The sequence below is a fragment of the Rhinichthys klamathensis genome, unplaced genomic scaffold (assembly GCF_029890125.1).
Source record: "Rhinichthys klamathensis goyatoka isolate OS25496 unplaced genomic scaffold, OSU_Roscu_1.1 h1tg000001l_1, whole genome shotgun sequence".
NCBI classification, from domain to species: domain Eukaryota; kingdom Metazoa; phylum Chordata; class Actinopteri; order Cypriniformes; family Leuciscidae; genus Rhinichthys; species Rhinichthys klamathensis.
In genome coordinates this window covers 1,097,646-1,115,406 of record NW_026606555.1, presented here as the reverse complement: position 1 = coordinate 1,115,406, position 17,761 = coordinate 1,097,646, and the positions used below count along the sequence as shown (strand labels likewise).

Genomic DNA, 17,761 nt, shown 5'->3' with positions numbered 1-17,761 from the left:
CTATACCAGAATGGGTAACAGGGATACCAATTTATCCAAAACTGGGAACGAATGTAATTTGTTGAATTAAATAAAATAATTTGAGGCACTTAATCGATTAAAAAGTATATGGAGTTGAGAATATTTCAATATGTTTCCCTTATGTTGATTTTCGAGATTATTTCTGCGGATAGGGAGATAATGCTGTAGAAGTTTTCCTGGAGAGGAAACGCAGAGGAATGTGAGCTCGGGACGGGACGCCCCCTCTTTAAAGCGCCCGGGATAGGAGGGCTCTGCCAGACCAGCGTCCCAAACTTCCCAAAGTCACTGGAGGAGTTCCTGAAGGATCCTGGACGGCTCCTGGTGTTCGACCGAGCGCTCATGATCAACAGGCAGATTGGGACATGAACACACCTGGTTTCCTCGTGCTCGTCGGGCTGCTGTGGCGGAGTTGTGGAGCTCAGCAGAGAGGTGAGTGGATCTACGGATCTCGAGTGTGTGTGTGTGTGTGTGTGTGTGCGCGCGCGCAGCCAGCGGGGGATGAGCGCGCATTACGCGTTCTCCGAGTTCATGTGGCGATTTACGCGCCTGATTTTTGTTTCATAGTGAAATAAATGGCTCTGTAAAAAAAATCAGAAATCAAACGATCCTATTTGTTTTCGGTGTGGCCAAAATTTGCTACTGATAAGAATTGCATCGAATAGACTCTGTTTAATATTTAGTGGACAGTATTTGTTGTTTGTTTAAAACCCGTTAAATCATCATGACATAATAATGAATTATTATTTGGTTTGCTCTGTGCTTTCTTTTGAACCCTGTTTGCCTTTGTTTGCCTATGCTGTGACAATTTCGCCTTGTGCAGATTCTCTTCAGTCTTAATTATTTCATTAGTAGCCTACATTTAATCGTTTTATAAATTGGCTTAAAAGTTCCACTCTGTTATACAAAAAAGTCGCAGTGACAAGTTTGATTGGTCACAAAGCATAAGATTATTGACAGTGATGTGTGTGATGATAGTTCCTATATTTATCTAAGCCTGTTATTAGTCGGTTTCACACTGATCTTCAACCCTGTTTGATTGGAGTCACAAAATGCCTTGAGTAACTTTTATAATTATTTTTTATAAAACACTCTCATCATTATAATGTGTGATTAAGACATCTGAGCAACTGAGTGACACTACCAGAATACATGCACTGTACAAAATGTCCAGGAATTCACAGGATTAAAGAGGATTATTTTACAATAAATTACTGTAGTGAGATATTTACAGTGAAACTGATTCATTTTCTTACGAATTACTGCAAATTTACATGATAAAGTTGCCTTTAACCATCTCACTGTAAGAAATTATATTGTTTAGTACTGCAATTGTTTTGAAGTCACCATAATGGTGATTATTGTTTCATTCGCTTGGGATCTAGCCAAGTCCGAAGTGTGACAAATGAAAACATTTGTTAAAACTATGACAATCTAGAATTTAAAATAAGCTAATTAGCTGATTTTAAGTTAGTCATGCAATTGTTAGCGCTATTTCAGCATAAAGATTGACCAATATCTTATTTGAAATTGGAAATTGTTTGTAGATGCCGTCTAACAGCCTGACACATGCAGTGATCTGCCTTCAGCTTTCTAAAACAAGCTCTCAAAGCTTTCTTCACTGCAGAGCCCTTGAGGAAAATCAATTTGTGAGCATCAATGCAGGGCCCATGCGGTGGCCTTTAACATCACGCCGCTTTAGATGCTTTATTGTTTCATTTCTTCAATGCCTGAATCTTCCAGAGATGCTTGTGAGAATGATATTTGTTTAGCGTTTAACGAAGCAGAGGCGATTAACACAGAAAAGGCTTGCGTGAAGCATCTTTCATCTCTCAGCTCGGTGTGTGTAAGTTGACTCGTGTGTGCACATTCACATTCGTTGTGCCATCAACAGGTGTGTGTGTGTGTGTGTGTGTGTGTGTGGCATGTTGGGAGTATTTTTATCAAAGGTAGTGCAGGAACAGAGGACGTTAAACGCAGAGTCAGTATTGTCTGGATCCTCTCACTGATGACACAGGAGAGTGTTTGGAAATGGAGGTGATGCTGAAAAGAGCGCATTGGTCACAGTGAGAAGGTCAATCATTCCTGCAGAAAACTGTCTGATAGTGTTCCTGCAGATCAATACCAGTCACAAGTTTACAGTCATGAAGATTGGTTTATGTTTCTGAAAGAGTCTCTTCTGCTCACCAAGGCTGCATTCATTTGATCAAAAATACAGTAAAAACAGTGAAATATCATTACAATTTAAAACAGCTGTTTTCTATGTGAATATATATGTGTAATTTATTCCTGTGATCAAAGCTGAGTTTCCAGCATCATTACTCCAGTCTTCAGTGTCACATGATCCTTCAGAAATCATTATGATATCATGATTTGATGCTCAAGAAGCATTTCTGATTTGTGTGGAAACTTTGATACATTTTATTTGATGAATAGAAAGTTCAAAAGATCTGCATTTATTTGAAATATGGTCTTTTGTAACATTATAAATGTCTTTACTGTCACTTTAAGAATTGCTGAATTAAAAGTATTAATTTCTTAGTGCCCCCAGATTTTCTGAACGAGAATGTGGATGGATTGAGAGAGAGAGAAAAGCATCTTTGTGGCTATTATGCACGTTCAGGCTTTGTCTCTGTAATACCTCTGTCAGGAAAAAGAGAAGGATTTCAGAATGCTTGAGGAGGAAAATCAATAGGTAATTCCACAACGCCGCCAATGAATGGCCCAGACGACCGATCGGGTCTGACTTTCTCCTGGTCACCGCTGATGAACAGATGCAAAAGTACGCTCTGATGGATTGTTTTCAATGTTTTACCGATTGCTTGACGTTGATTCGCCTGCAACACGACCGGCCTCTGGGCTTATTTCTGTTTGAGCAGAGAATGCTTTGAGTATAATGACAGAGAGATTAACGTGGTTTGATATGTTCAACACTCTTCTGTTGAGGCAGCATGTGGTTGATGGGGTTGAGGTGAGCTTTTACACACTGTTCTCTGAAGTACACGATGCTCTCGGACAGAAAACAAACTGAGCACAAACACTTGCACAGCTTGTCACTGGAGCAGAAGCTTTAAAAGATCACCTCTGTACATTATTTACCCCTAAACGGTGCATATTAGTCAAATGTGCCCTTAAGCCTGATAATAGTTAGAAATAGAACAGAAGTGATAATAGAAAAATCGAATGTTTTAATGTCAGAGGCCCAAACAGAGCAACACTATGCAATTTGCTGCAGATGCTGATATTTATATGGACAAAGAAGATGAAATTCTGGTGCTTGTAATGTAAATCAATGAGATCTTTATAACAGTTTAGCAGACACTTGCATAAAATGCATATAAATATCAATACGGGCCAATAATGTCTTAGTAAGATGATATTGAAATGCTTAGTTTTAATGATCAAAGCTCTGTAGTTTTAAATCATATAATGCAGTGATGATTGACAGATGAACAAATAAACCTTCCTCAAAAGCCTGATGATCATATTTTTCTGATAAATAATGTCTGGATGATCAAGTAAACCTCAGTCGCTTCAGCCCAGGTGAAATATTACTAACAATATCAAAGTTATTCTTGCGTTTCCTTGATAAATCGGGTCAGATTTGACCCAGAAAGACACGAGAAGCTCGAGCTGAAGGAGGACGTTTGTACAGTTACACTGAAACACCTTTACTGGATAAACGAGTCTGAACTATCAGTCAGAGACAGAAGAACTGGAGGAGATGCAAAGTCTTGATCATGTTCATCATTTAGAGGCCTTAGAAATACTCACATCATAGGGTTAGGGTTAGGGTGAAGCGTTTAGGGTAAGCGAGGTGTCCTCCTCAGGGTTCTCCTCCATGGACACACTGATGTTCCCCAAAGCTACACTTCTTGCACAGTGTGTTCTGTAATGACTCTTCTTCTCGAGATCCATTTTACGTGATGCATTATAAGGTTGTTCAGATCAGTGTTTGATTCCTGGGTACCAGAACATGTGTGCTTTTCTACAGAACAAGAGAATAAAAAATATATTCTATGACAGAGCACATGTCCTGACTTTACTGGAGCTTTACAGCATCTGTCCTCATTCCAGACTTTCACTCTGTGTTAAGTTTCACAGAATGCTAATGTTACGAATAGACTATTTCTTTCAGAATGCACATTTGCTCGGGTTATTAACACACTCTTCATTGAGGAAGGGACTCTACAGAATGAATGCAGTGTTGGCCAGTAAGCTGAACCACATATGAAGTGAATGAAGGATCCTGACCTTTGACCTCTGCCTCACGCAGGGGCCGCATTAGAGTCATATGGGGGAAATGAATTACCCTCACACACACACACACACACACACACACACACACACACACACACACACACACACACACACACACACACACACACACACACTCCATCATCAATGTTTTCATAGGTGGCTTGTTAAGCTCCCAAGATTCATAAACTCTCCAGGAAGTCCCTCTTTTCTTCCTTTTGATGCTCCGCTCCATTGTTCCCCTTCCCTGCATGCGTCTCTCTCTCAATCTTTGATGATGTATCCAGTTTCTTTCCGTCTCTTCCCTGTATCTGTCCATCTGTGTGCTGACTCTCTCTCTCTCTCTCTCCTCAGAATAAAGCAACTAAATGAGTCAGCATGAACTGTAATCTGGGACATTATTAGACACCGTACAGTCATATCAAAACACTATTATATATTATTATAACTATATATATATATATATATAAAAAACTTTTTTTTTAAGATTCAATAGTTCACATTCAATCAAATTAAATAAAATCTTCCAAAACCGAGCACAAATAGTAAAATGGAACATTATTAAAACACCAAAAACAATGAAACTGAAGAGAAAAAGTAGACATTGTTCTTGTTCAGTCAATGAAGATCAGAAAGTCATATTCCAAAAACCTTCTTCTTAAAAACATAAGATGGCCTCTTTACTGTAATGTCATTGCTCAAGGAGAATAATGATGATATTACACATTTGTCATTTGCCATGTTTATTCCTATGGTAAAGGATTTCTAGATTGTCAGTAAACTTGTGGCTGAGGGATTGTGTGTGTGTGTGTGTGTGTGTGTGTGTGTGTGTGTGTGTGTGTGTGTGTGTGTGTGTGTGTGTGTGTGTGTGTGTGTGTGTGTGTGTGTGTGTGTGTGTGTGTAAAAATGAGAGCGCGGCTAACGTTGTTATCACTCTCAATTTCATTTTTCAGAAAATGTGATTGAATTCATAATGCTTCACAAGATAAATGAGACAGCAGTCATGCTGTTAGCCGAGGAGAGAAAATGTTTATTATATTTGGCTTATGTATTTTGCCACGCATTACAAATGTAATGTGGGTGCGCCCAGTCGGAGACCTACGACAAAGCAAATGTTAAGAGACATGGATCTATGAAATATGAATGCTGTCTGCACTCGTGGTTTTCTCGTGGCGTGCCGCGCCATTTATCAGAGGTGATGTATGACAGTGGAAATGTCATGTGACGCAGGCTGCTCAAAGCCAATGTTGTGATTGGTCCATGCATTATTTAAGTTTGATATTTCAAGGGCCATTGACCAGCAGACAGGAAGTGGTCATGAGACATGGGACTGGGGGACCAAATCTCATCTCCAAAGTCAAATATTTGCTCAGTTTCACTCCTGAGTTTAAATTTAGGTAGCTAGGGCAGATTCTGGGTCTTAGGATCAACAGATTGTAAGCTTTATATTGTAATCGCTGGACACACTTTTGTTTGGCAGAGGTCTAGTGTCCTTGAGTAATTCAGCCTGAGGGTGGCGCTCTAATGTTGACAGGCTCTAAGTACACACGATTCATTTGAAACACTATCCACATATACCTTGTTAAGAAAGAACAGACATGCCAACTAGTTATTGACCTGATGCAGAGTAATATACACATAGCTGAAGCCAGGCCCGCCAACAGGGGGGGACAAACAGGTCTGTTGTCCCGGGCCCAGGGTGTTGGGGGGGCCCAGAACTGGGCCCTCATTAAATTATGGAATAATTGTTAAAAAAATTAATAAAATAGGCATATTTGTGGAAAAAAAATCTAATATTTGAGTTACATAAAAGCTTTTTATTTGTTTTCTTCCTAATTGTCCTTGAAATAGTGGTCAAGAACCCCCCCACCCCCAAAACAAAAATGGTTTGGCCACTGATCAAAATTTGATGTTGTCATTTGATTTGAAGTTCAGTAGGCTAACGTTACCCTCAAAATATCCGGTCAGCACAAGTCCGGTGCTCAGAAAAGAAAAGAAATGAGAAGAAGAAAATAGAGGCCTTCGAGATGTCCTAAACAAATATTTTTAAAAAGGTGGTGACGGTGAAGCTGGAACTAACGTTAGTAAAGTCAACGTAGAGCAAGGTAAGAAACAGCGCAGCCAACGTTTATGAGTGTTGTCAAAGACCCGGCACTTCGGTACCAAGTCGGTACAAATTTCTTTTTAAACGTCACGCCACAGTACCAGGTTTTCTCAAACCCGGTAACTTAGCTACTACTTGATGCGCGTGCATGCCCAAAGCGCGTGCAGTTGCGTCCTCTTCATAAAATCGCTGAGACATGGCGACCGGCGGTGCTGCTGCTGTGGTGGCTGTAAATCCACTTGTTGATAAGAAAGGAAGACAGAGCCATGTGTGGAAATATTTTGGATATTAGCTCATAATAGCGACGCGGCGCGCTCGTTTTTACAGGCGCGCCTAAGTTCATTGTTGCATAGCAACGACAGACGCCACGGGAGAGCACGCGCTTGTGGAAAGGAGAAAGCGGTGCGAACTGCGCTCTCCATGATGATGAGGAAGTATTAGCAAAGAATTCATTGATTTCTAGCCCTTGCATTAGCTTTACTACTAGATATATTTATGGAGATGAGAAATAAAAAGCCGGCTGAAATGCGTCACTGTCATCATCGGTAAACAGATAATGGGTCAGATCCGGGTCTATTTTTGCTGCTGCTCATGCTTAATTAAAAGTGAAAGCACACTTTTGATGGACAAAAAATAAATATGATTTCACACAAAAAGTGCCCAAAATGCACAGATTTTGCCTGTCTGTGTTTTAACAAGAACTGTCAGAAAAGAAAATGAAGACATTTATAGAAAATGTACCCATTTAAACGTGTTTTTATTATTCAGTTTGGCTAAAAGTATATGGTGTTTTATAAAAAATAAAAAAATCGTGGGGGCCCATCTAAGATGATCTTGTCCCGGGCCCAGACAAGACTGTCAGCTGGCCTGGCTGAAGCTAATTGATACCGTCTTGGTCTGGAGCGAGGTTTCCTTGAGGTAACGTAAAAATAAGGCTGGCACGGCTGGCTGAACAGCATTTTTAGACACTAGGTATGGTCCAGATGCAGAGGCCTTTCTAAACTATAGCAACGTCTGGGCTAAGGCAGGATTAAGATCTTGCTTGGGCCTAGGGTCTCGTTTTAGAGGCTCCTTCTTGGCTTGCAGGATGTTCAAATAAAGAGAAATTACATTGAAATTTTTCAATTGTGGAATATAGAGACGAAATTGACTTGCAGTCAGAGGTCTCGGGTTACTTGTGAAAACTGTCACTGTTGAGAGAAATTACGAAAAATATACACTAGCGTTAAAAAGATGTGATATTTAATACATAATCACAATGATCGGTTGCTTAACTGTTTAAATCTAGGGGCCTGATTTACTAAACAGGGCAAATTAGCGTGAGAGCGCAATCCCATAAAAACACAGATGGAAGTGTAAAGTTCTGTGTGTGATCGACTGACGACGCTCAATTAAACAACACAGACGCAGCCGGATCATTTCCATAATGACCAACACAATCTACCAACTGCAGCACATATTAGCGTCTGGTTTAAGACATGCTTTTTTTGGGTGGTAAATAATGGCACAAACACCAGTAAATTGACGAGTGCAAACCTTAGTAAATCTCCTTGCATGATTCATTTAAATACTCTCCTCTCATACATTTTTCGTCTGAAAGGGAAACTCCTTAGCCTAGAAATCTAGACGATGATTTTGCAGCAAAGTGTGGTCTAGCAACTCTCCGTTGGCTTTTCGAGCTGGAAAAACCAAACTCTGGTCAGGCCAATCACATCGTGTATAGAGTTTGTGGGCGGGCTTAACAATGGCGGCAGAGATGTGACGTTCCGCGGGATTTCCCTGCTAACGTTACTTGAAAACAAAGAAGATGCTGCTGGCGAACAGCGGTCTTTCGAATCGGATTTGGCCGCGACTCTGGAGGACTTGGAGTTAAGAGAACGTCACTCAAGTCATTCTTAAAAAAGGAAGATGTGTTCAGAGTTTTGACGATCGGATACGGCAAAAGTTTAATATATCAATAGCTCCGCTGGTGGGAAAACGCATGGGACTCACTCAGCCACAGCCGTTCGTTGCTCTGGTTGGTTGTAGCGCTGTCCTATTGCGTGCAGAGGGATATTGAAAGACAACCGTTTATCCCGCCCCTCGGATTGAGGTATGCCAATTGTGAGTTCCCAGATCTAACATCTTGATGTAGGTCTGGCTTGCCTCCTACAAATGCATATGCAATAAGATCAGCCGCAAAAATAACCCTTTCCACGCATTTCCAGCGCTAATTTTTCACCGTGTGTCTTTAGTAAATCCTGACAGTATTTTTTTAAATGCCAAAAGAGGGTTTGCTCTAGGTCGGGCCCTTGGTCTCAGTGACACTGGCTGTAGCTTTTCTTGTAAATCATTTTATCAGTTCATCTGATGATCTTCTTGTTGATCGCAAGGACTTTCAAGCTCTCCAGACCAGGATGAGAATATCCATGTTCTCTTCATGTTTGTCCGTCTCTGAATGACTCTGAGCTTTGTGTTGTGCTAAATGGATTGTGTTATTGTTCAGGACAGATGTGGGATTTAATGTCCTGGGTTTCTGCTTTTCTCTGCGGTTCATTCTGTGGCTGTAAATGCTTCCAGCACTGACCTAGCCAATATTCATTCCTAAATGAGGCATTTTTGTGTGTCATTAAGTTGTGAAGGTTAAAGGAATAATTCACCCAAACATGAAAATCCTGCCGTTATTTACCCACACTCATGTCCTTCCAACTCTTTTCGAAATAATATAACACAAAAAAAAAACTTAATTTGAAGCACAGTTGTGTCTCTTGACTTCTGGGCCTGGGAGATGTGTCCAGGGCTGTTGTGAAAACTGCAGTATTGTAATACAGTGATCAAGCCCAACCACAGAGGAATGCAGACAACCACCGCAACACCGATGTTCACGTGCTCTCAGTTTTTTTCATCCCTTCTTGTTTTACACTTCATGCATGTGCATTGAATGTTAAATATGATAACAAGAGTGAACAATGTTTTTTTTTTTTCAGCAGCTTGCTCTTTTTTACAAATTAAGTCTACAGTTGTGATTTGAACCGAAGCTCAGTGGATTTGCACTAAACAAGCTTAACCAGACAGTGAGTGAGAGAGAGATCGACTGAAGGCGTGCGATTAACTGCGTCAGTCCTTCTTCAGGTCAAGTCATATATTCGTGAAAAAAATATGTTTGCCATGTCCGAAGAGGAAAGCGAAACCGTAACGTTTAAGAGTATTTCCCATGGCTGGAGTCAGCGCTGGGAAATGCCATGGTCTCTGTGAAGCGAAGCAGCTTCAGCCTTGCCCTGGTGGCACATCGCTGGTCGGTTGAGCCTTGTAAATTGGCCCTCAACGTTAAATGAATCATTAATGAATGAATCAGCGTTTTTGAACGCATTAGTCGAATGAACGGTTTAATGACTCAAAGACAGTCCACCTAGTGGCGTAACAATGTAACTGCATTGACTGACAGCCTGTCTAGCTCTTGTGTTATGTTGCGGGTCAATTTGACCCGTTTCGATTTTCAAGTTGTTGGAAATACTGGTTAACCTTTGTTTTTTTTCTTGATATTTTGAGACTTTTTCTCATTTATCATGATGAACATGCATGCAAAGTTTCAACATGCTGATGTGTTTTGACATATACAAACAAAATTACTGTTACGTTCGTGATGTTCGCGGGTCAATTTGACCCTCATAGACAGCCATTCAAAAGCAACTGTACAGACACAAAATAAAAACATTTATTTTCTGTATGTCAGGGCACTTCAACTCCAGTTCTAACGTGCAAGTGCATCTAAAAGTGCTCTAACCCTAACCAAACACACTTGAAAAAGCTAAAATTACAGTGTTCAGAATTATTTGCAAATTACAGATGAAAATCTTTGTCAGACACAGAGAGTAAAATAAGCTCTCATTTCAATATTCAAAATATCTAAAATACCTAGCTTTTAACCAAAACTTTTATGTAGAATTTTCAAAGGCAGCTTCACAAAGCCAATAAATAAATAAAAAACACTTTGATGTATGTTTTTGTTATGTTTGGTTTGTCACTTCCCAGTGAGTGAATAATGAAATTAGGAAAATAGGTCTTTGGAAACTAGGGAAAGTTAACTTTGGAAAATGAAAAATTTTCATTATACAGCAATTTTTTTTTGTTCAGTTACGATGTTCAAAGCATAAAATGTAAAAAAAAAATATGCAAAAAAAATCAGTATACTGTTTATTTTCCAATTTTGTCAAAACAAAACTGTTTTAAAAAAAATTAAATTTTTTTTTTCATTAATCATATTTTCAGATATAATTTTTTTGTAATGTTTGACAAATGTTGATATTAAAAGTTTACAGTTTGTATCTAAATCTTTGTTGTTTTTTATAGTGTGATTTTTGAGGAATTGTATTGAATCCAATTAGGGTCAATTTGACCCGGTCCATAAGGGGTGTACACAGAATTCGAACAGAACACAAGGGCTAGAAGGAGGCAAGCAGTGCTGATGCTGGATACTGTTGGAAAATATCAGCAGTGGCTGCTGACCACATCGTTACACTTATTTATATAGCAAAAAAAGAAAAGAAAAGCATATGAAAGTGTATTTCAGCTTGAGGTTACAGAGGCCATCAGGGGTCTATTACCCACCAGCCCTCATTTACACACTCGTGTCCAGCCGGTCAGCACTTCCAAAGGCTGAAATTACCTGCGTGATTCATGGGAAATGAAAGCGTATCATCGACACACAAGCTCCTCATGGCTCGTTCACGTCTAAAATGTCAAGAAAAAAGATTTCTGTTACGAATGTGTGCCTGTATCCCGAACACCATGTTCATGAAAAGTGTTCAGTGCACATTTCCAAAGCCCATTTCTGCTGTTTCTCAGAGGACTTCTACTGTTCGTTTATTAGACTTTGTTCAAGAAAGATTTTAAAAAGCCAATGGCCTTAATTTGTCCAACAGAGTTTAAACGTCTGCTGGCTTGCTGTTTATCAGTAATTGTGTTTTACAGCATATGAGGATATTACTCTCAGTGCAGGGTGGATTACTTACAAACTGTAGTCTGTTACAGATTACAAAATACACGACAAAAATGATAATTAGTAACGTAATCTATTAGATTACCTATTTTAGGTAATGCATTCGGACTACATTTTGATTACTTTTAGATTACTTTTACTAACTGGGATTGTGTACCATATAATAATAATAATAAACTACAAGAAAGAAAATATGTTTCATTCTTTGTTTTTAACATCATGTAGTGAATTAAGCAGAGAAAAAAGAAGAATCAGGGAGAATCAATCATTTATGAACAATTTGCTGCCATCATGTGATTAATATGTAATCCATAAAAAGTAACTGTAATGTAATGTAAAATATATTACATTAATGTTAATATATTATATATAGCCTATATATATCTAATCAGATTACAGTTACTTTTTATGGATTACATGATTACATATTATTCACACGATGGCAGTAAATTGTAATCAGTTTCCCAGTAGTGATTATTCTTAATAATAAAGTAAACCAAAAAAAAAGTGAGTATAGCTGAAATCTAGCTCACATATAAGAGAGCTTTCGGTCTTGTGACTTCGTGATTCCCAGATTTACATGTTTGTTTAGTACTCAAAGATGTGGAAAACAGTCAGAATGAGTAGATGTTTCCAGTTCTCTGACTAGTAGTGTAGGTATGTTTGAATATCTGCAAATTGCGACGCACTTGTTGAGTAGCCTTTCAGCTACTGCTGGTTTTAATATTGCAGACTCAAAGCTGGGAAGAAACTACAGCCTTCTTTGTTCAGTGTCATCTTCATGTGTCTGTGTGCACCTGTTAGTCATAGCTGAAGGTAAACAGCAGTCTAATGCATTCACAGAGTGAGGATCGGCGCCGTGATTCACCTCACAGACACGCGGTTCAAACTCCAGGGAGGAAATGACAGAGCTCTTGTTGTGCGGGTCTGGCCTGCCGTAATGGATTTAACAGATGGACATGTGTTGTGTTCTTGGAGGAGGTGGGCTTGACAAGAACAGCCTGTCCAAGATCTGCACTGTTCTGCTCTTTTCACAAGGGCCTATTATACAGTGTGTGTGTGTGTGGGAGAGTGTTTCTTCTGGGAGATACACACACGCAATTCAGGAGACACAACTACTGAATACCGGCCCAAAGCGTGTTGTGATGTTGTGAATATAGAAACGTGTGTAGGTGGATTTGTGGCTTTCTCTGCAAGGACTGGTTTCTGTAAAACACAATGACCCAGAAGCATCCTCACACACACACACACACACACACACACACACACAAACCCGCACTTGTACATTCTCTCATTTTAGGACCATGCTTAATTACTTTTCAACACTATCAAATAGATTTTTAAGCATTCATATTCAACACTTTGATTGTAATCCAGGGTGTTTCGTGCCCCCAAAACAGTAATTGGGCCAGATTTACTAACAGCTCGCACCAGCACACACACAAAAAACTACAGTCAGGATTTACTAAAGACATGCAGTGTAAAATTAACAATGAAAAGGCATTTTTGCGGCTGATCTTATTGCATATCCATTTGTAGGAGCTTCCCTTTCGGACCAAAATTTCTGAGAGGAGAGTATTTAAATGAATCCTGCAAGGTGATTTACTAAGGTTTGCGCTGGTCAATTCACTGTTGTTTGCATCATTATTTACCACCCCAAAAAACACGTCTTAACCCATTTAGCGCTTGACATGCTGTGATAGTTGCTCTTGGTATATTCGTTGGTCATTATGAAAATGAGCTTCTGCATCTGTTCTTTAATCTGTGCATTGAGATCATCCACAGAACTTTCCACTCCAACACTAATTTGTCCTGTTTAGTAAATCTGGCACCAAATGTTTTTTTTCATCCTCTCTCTGATATTTTGCCAAGGTACCTTTATGACGTTGATAAATGACCTCTGTTATAATTGGATAACCCATGTGAAGTTAAATGTCAAATGTTAACGAGCTCATGGTTGTGATTCCATAATCGTGACGATTTCTGAAAAGGTTGTTTTTCAGTTTAATTTCATTAAATGTTCTGCATGAAGAAAATAATATGATTTCACAAAGTAACAAATTTGATAGTAGCATATCCGTAATCATTCAACTGGAGATTTTTCATCAATATGTGCATTAAATGTGAAATCCAGAACACTGGAGACATTACAGTCACAGCAGCCCGTGATGAGACATATAGTTATAAATAGCGTGTCATAAAGTTTATCTCCTAAGATATGGTGCACAAATGATCAAAAGTTCCATTAATTTAGTACATGCTCTAAAAACAACTATTACACTCATCAATGAGGCAATCACACTGAGCGGTGTAGGTTTTCTGGAGGACACAGAGGTGGTCTCAGCAAGTCTTCGGTTCAAAAGACCGTCTACCTTTAGGTCCTCGGCCAAGATCCAAACACTCTGCCAACACCAGCCCTGTAAGATCAGCACCTCTCAGACGCCAGATCAAAGAGGACTGAGAGCTGGAGAACCAGGAGACTACAACAAATGTTTGCCTCTAAGAAGTGGAAACCACTTTGTTGTTTGAGTTTCTGCAACTCGCCAAAAAAAAAAAAAGACAGTGTTTTCAGGGCAGGATGAAGTCCGGAGGCCCAACTGCATTTGGTCAAACCTGGGTATTGGTTTTAAAGGCATAGTTCACCCAAAAAAGAAGCTCTTGACACTATTTAATCACCCCCATATCGTCCCAAACCCAAGTGCTATTATTTTCTTTCTGAGGAACACAAAATAAGTCATTTTGAAGAGTCTATTCCATTCATTGACAGTTCCTGATGACTATACACTTCAGAAGTAATACGATAGCAGGAACAGACGGATGTTACACTGTATTTTAAGGTGTTACAGTGTAAATATACATTTAAACACTGAGCAATACCAATAAATAACATGTACTTACTATAGGGTTAGGGTTGGACTAGGGTTTGATTTAGGGTTAGTTGCATGCAATTATACATAATTTACTGTTATTACTGTAGTAAACACACCGAATATGTGTAACAAAGACTGTAAAATAAAGTGTTACCCAGACTGATGTTTTAAATGTTATTCTCGGACAATATTCCCCTTCACCAAAGCTCTTAAATTATCAATTTTTTTTATTTTGAATATCTGGGAGGAGAATTAGCTTTGACAGCAAATCATCAGTCAATAATGACTTACAAGGCATCATATGGCTTTAGAAGACTACTTTAATATATATATACACTCACCTAAAGGATTATTAGGAACACCATACTAATACTGTGTTTGACCCCCTTTCGCCTTCAGAACTGCCTTAAATCTACGTGGCATTGGTTCAACAAGGTGCTGAAAGCATTCTTTAGAAATGTTGGCCCATATTGATAGGATAGCATCTTGCAGTTGATGGAGATTTGTGGGATGCACATCCAGGGCACGAAGCTCCCGTTCCACCACATCCCAAAGATGCTCTATTGGGTTGAGATCTGGTGACTGTGGGGGCCATTTTAGTACAGTGAACTCATTGTCATGTTCAAGAAACTAATTTGAAATGATTCGAGCTTTGTGACATGGTGCATTATCATGCTGAGCTCTTGCAAATTGTAGCCTCTTTTTCCTATTTGTAGTGGAGACGAGTGGTACCCGGTGGGGTCTTCTGCTGTTGTAGCCCATACGCCTCAAGGTTGTGCGTGTTGTGGCTTCACAAATGCTTTGCTGCATACCTCGGTTGTAACGAGTGGTTATTTCAGTCAAAGTTGCTCTTCTATCAGCTTGAATCAGTCGGCCCATTCTCCTCTGACCTCTAGCATCAACAAGGCATTTTCGCCCACAGGACTGCCGCATACTGGATGTTTTTCCCTTTTCACACCATTCTTTGTAAACCCTAGAAATGGTTGTGCGTGAAAATCCCAGTAACTGAGCAGATTGTGAAATACTCAGACCGGCCCGTCTGGCACCAACAACCATGCCACGCTCAAAATTGCTTAAATCATCTTTCTTTCCCATTCTGACATTCAGTTTGGAGTTCAGGAGATTGTCTTGACCAGGACCACACCCCTAAATGCATTGAATCAACTGCCATGTGATTGGTTGATTAGATAATTACATTAATGAGAAATTGAACAGGTGTTCCTAATAATCCTTTAGGTGAGTGTATATATATATATACAGAAGAATGTATCGAGACAGGTTTGGAACGAAATGAGTAAACGATGACAAATTTTCACCTTTTGTGTGAATTCGTCCTGTAGGAGAGACCTATGTCTGTTGGGATATCAGGAACCCATGGAAATACTGAACAAGCAAGGCTAGATCCTCTCACATCCCAACATGCCAGTCTTCTCCCAAAACTCTTCCATATGGAGCCCATTAAAAAGACTGGATCTGAGAGAACAGACCGTCTTCGCAAACCGCAGTCTAACAGCTCTAAAGGCCATTTGACATGCTGTCGACATTCCCTCATGCACTGAAGTCTATGAAGCGCAGCACCAATGTCCCTGCTGTTTCGTACAGGTCAAGCGCTGTAACATGATGCTCAATGTTCAAGCAGTTGTAACCTTGACCCCATTTGCCCTTGAGCTTCAGAAGCACAGAAATGGTTGCTGAACTACTGAGGTGTCATCATTTGGGTGGAGCCCACACTAAAATCAATAAGAGACTGATCCTGAGTCACATCACAACATCGAAAGCATAGTTAGGTAGTAAAATGGCCCTTCTGTGATGCAACACTTTCCATGTGGAGCTCAAAGGGCCTCATGTTGAAGCTCTGTCGTAAATCATGTGAAACAGCCGTAATTCAGCGTTTTAAACAGTGGACTCGTTCCTTTTAACATGCGGCGTTTGATGTTAATCAATTCACCGCTGAACATCCTGCTGTAATTGTCTGGGCTACTTTTATCGAAGTGTTTTATAGGCTGAAATGTGTTCGGCTTGTCTAAAGAGCCAAAAAGAAACGGATGAAAGGAAAGTCTGATCCAGTATTTTCTCTTTCTTGTACCATCATGCTTCCTCTCTCTGTTGTACTCAGAGTATGAAATGCTATTAAAAGTTAACCAGGAGACATTGCAACAAAAACTGTTTCATATGCTTACCTGGGAACATGAATGTTGCTGCATAGCAGGCTTGTGCAAAATTCAGAATTTCAGAATGGGCCGGCATTCAATTCATGAATGGAATCGACTCCGCCCCACAGGAAGTTGAATTTGAATTGGAATGACAGGAAGTGGAATTAAATTCATGGCAATTCAAAGAAATTCCACATAGTCACACAACAGAAAGAATGTGTTGAATCTCACACACACACACTCAGTGTTAGGAAGGTTACTGTAATAAGTTACGCATTATAAATGTGGTTTGGATTACTTTATCAATGTAAAGCAATTTCCTTTTAATTTGACTAGTAACTAATTGAATTACACATTTTCCCTCAGTAATACAATACAACTAAATACAATTACATTAATTTTGTAATTTAATAACATAATTTCATTACACGTAACAGTCACTTCTCAACCCTGCATACATTTTGTTCTAATATATATACACTACCGTTCAAAAGTTTGGGGTCGGTACGATTTTAAATACTTTTAAAATAATTCTCTTCTGCTAACCCTGGCTGCGCTTATTTGATTAAAAATACAACAAAAATCAGTTATAGTATTAAATATTATCTCCAGTGTAAATCAGCTGTTTTCTGTGTGAATATATAGTAAAGTGTAATTTATTCCTGTGATCAAAGCTGAATTTTCAGCATCACCAGTGTCAGTGTCTTCAGTGTCAAATGATCCTTCACAAATCAGTATAATATGAGGATTTGATGCTCAAGAAACATTTATTATTATTATCAATGTTGAAACAGTTGTTGGTCTGTCAGTTGTACAGTTTTTTTTTTTTTTTAGGATTCTTTGATGAATAGGAAGTTCAAAAGACTTTTGTAACATTATAAATGTCTTTACTGTCACTTTCGATCAAATTAATTATTCCTTGATAAATAAAAGTATTGATTTCTTTCCTCCAAAAAATAAAAATAAAATTCTCACTGACCCCAAACTTTTGAACGGTAGTGTATATAAACAAATATCCACCTCAAATTGTTTTGTTTTTTTCTAAAGATTTACTAAAGTAATTCTGGGAAATGGAGTCATTTTCCACAAAATTACAATTACAATAAATCAAATTTAATTATTTGTTCTGTGACTAGAGCTTTTAACATTCATTGCTGGGGGAAAAACATTTCCTGTTAATGTAAGTAGTTCAAACTAATATCATTTATAGAATATGTAATGCAATCATATCTGACATATACTGTAAAGCTTCATTGCTAAACACTTCACTTAAAATATGTATATGCATTTCTTTGAATTTTTATTGAATTGCAATTCTGCTCCCTTTAATTCAAAATCGAATTGTAATTCTAGATCCTGTTTTTGACATCAATTCAAATTC

The 17,761-nt window shown here is 38.9% G+C and overlaps 1 protein-coding gene across 9 annotated transcripts in view; it reads left to right on the top strand.

Moving 5' to 3' along the window:
• The first annotated feature begins 275 nt into the window (after positions 1–275).
• Positions 276–17,761, top strand: part of lama2 (laminin, alpha 2) — a 364,467-nt gene continuing 346,981 nt past the window's right edge. For 8 of the 9 annotated variants that reach the window (XM_056232539.1, XM_056272103.1, XM_056271356.1 and 5 more), the window contains exon 1: positions 277–450. In XM_056232539.1, the coding sequence (XP_056088514.1) occupies positions 384–450 (67 nt within the window). In that variant the 5' untranslated portion in view covers positions 277–383. Of the gene's footprint in view, positions 451–17,761 lie in introns of all 9 variants that reach the window. The other variant, XM_056268199.1, reaches the window with a different exon arrangement.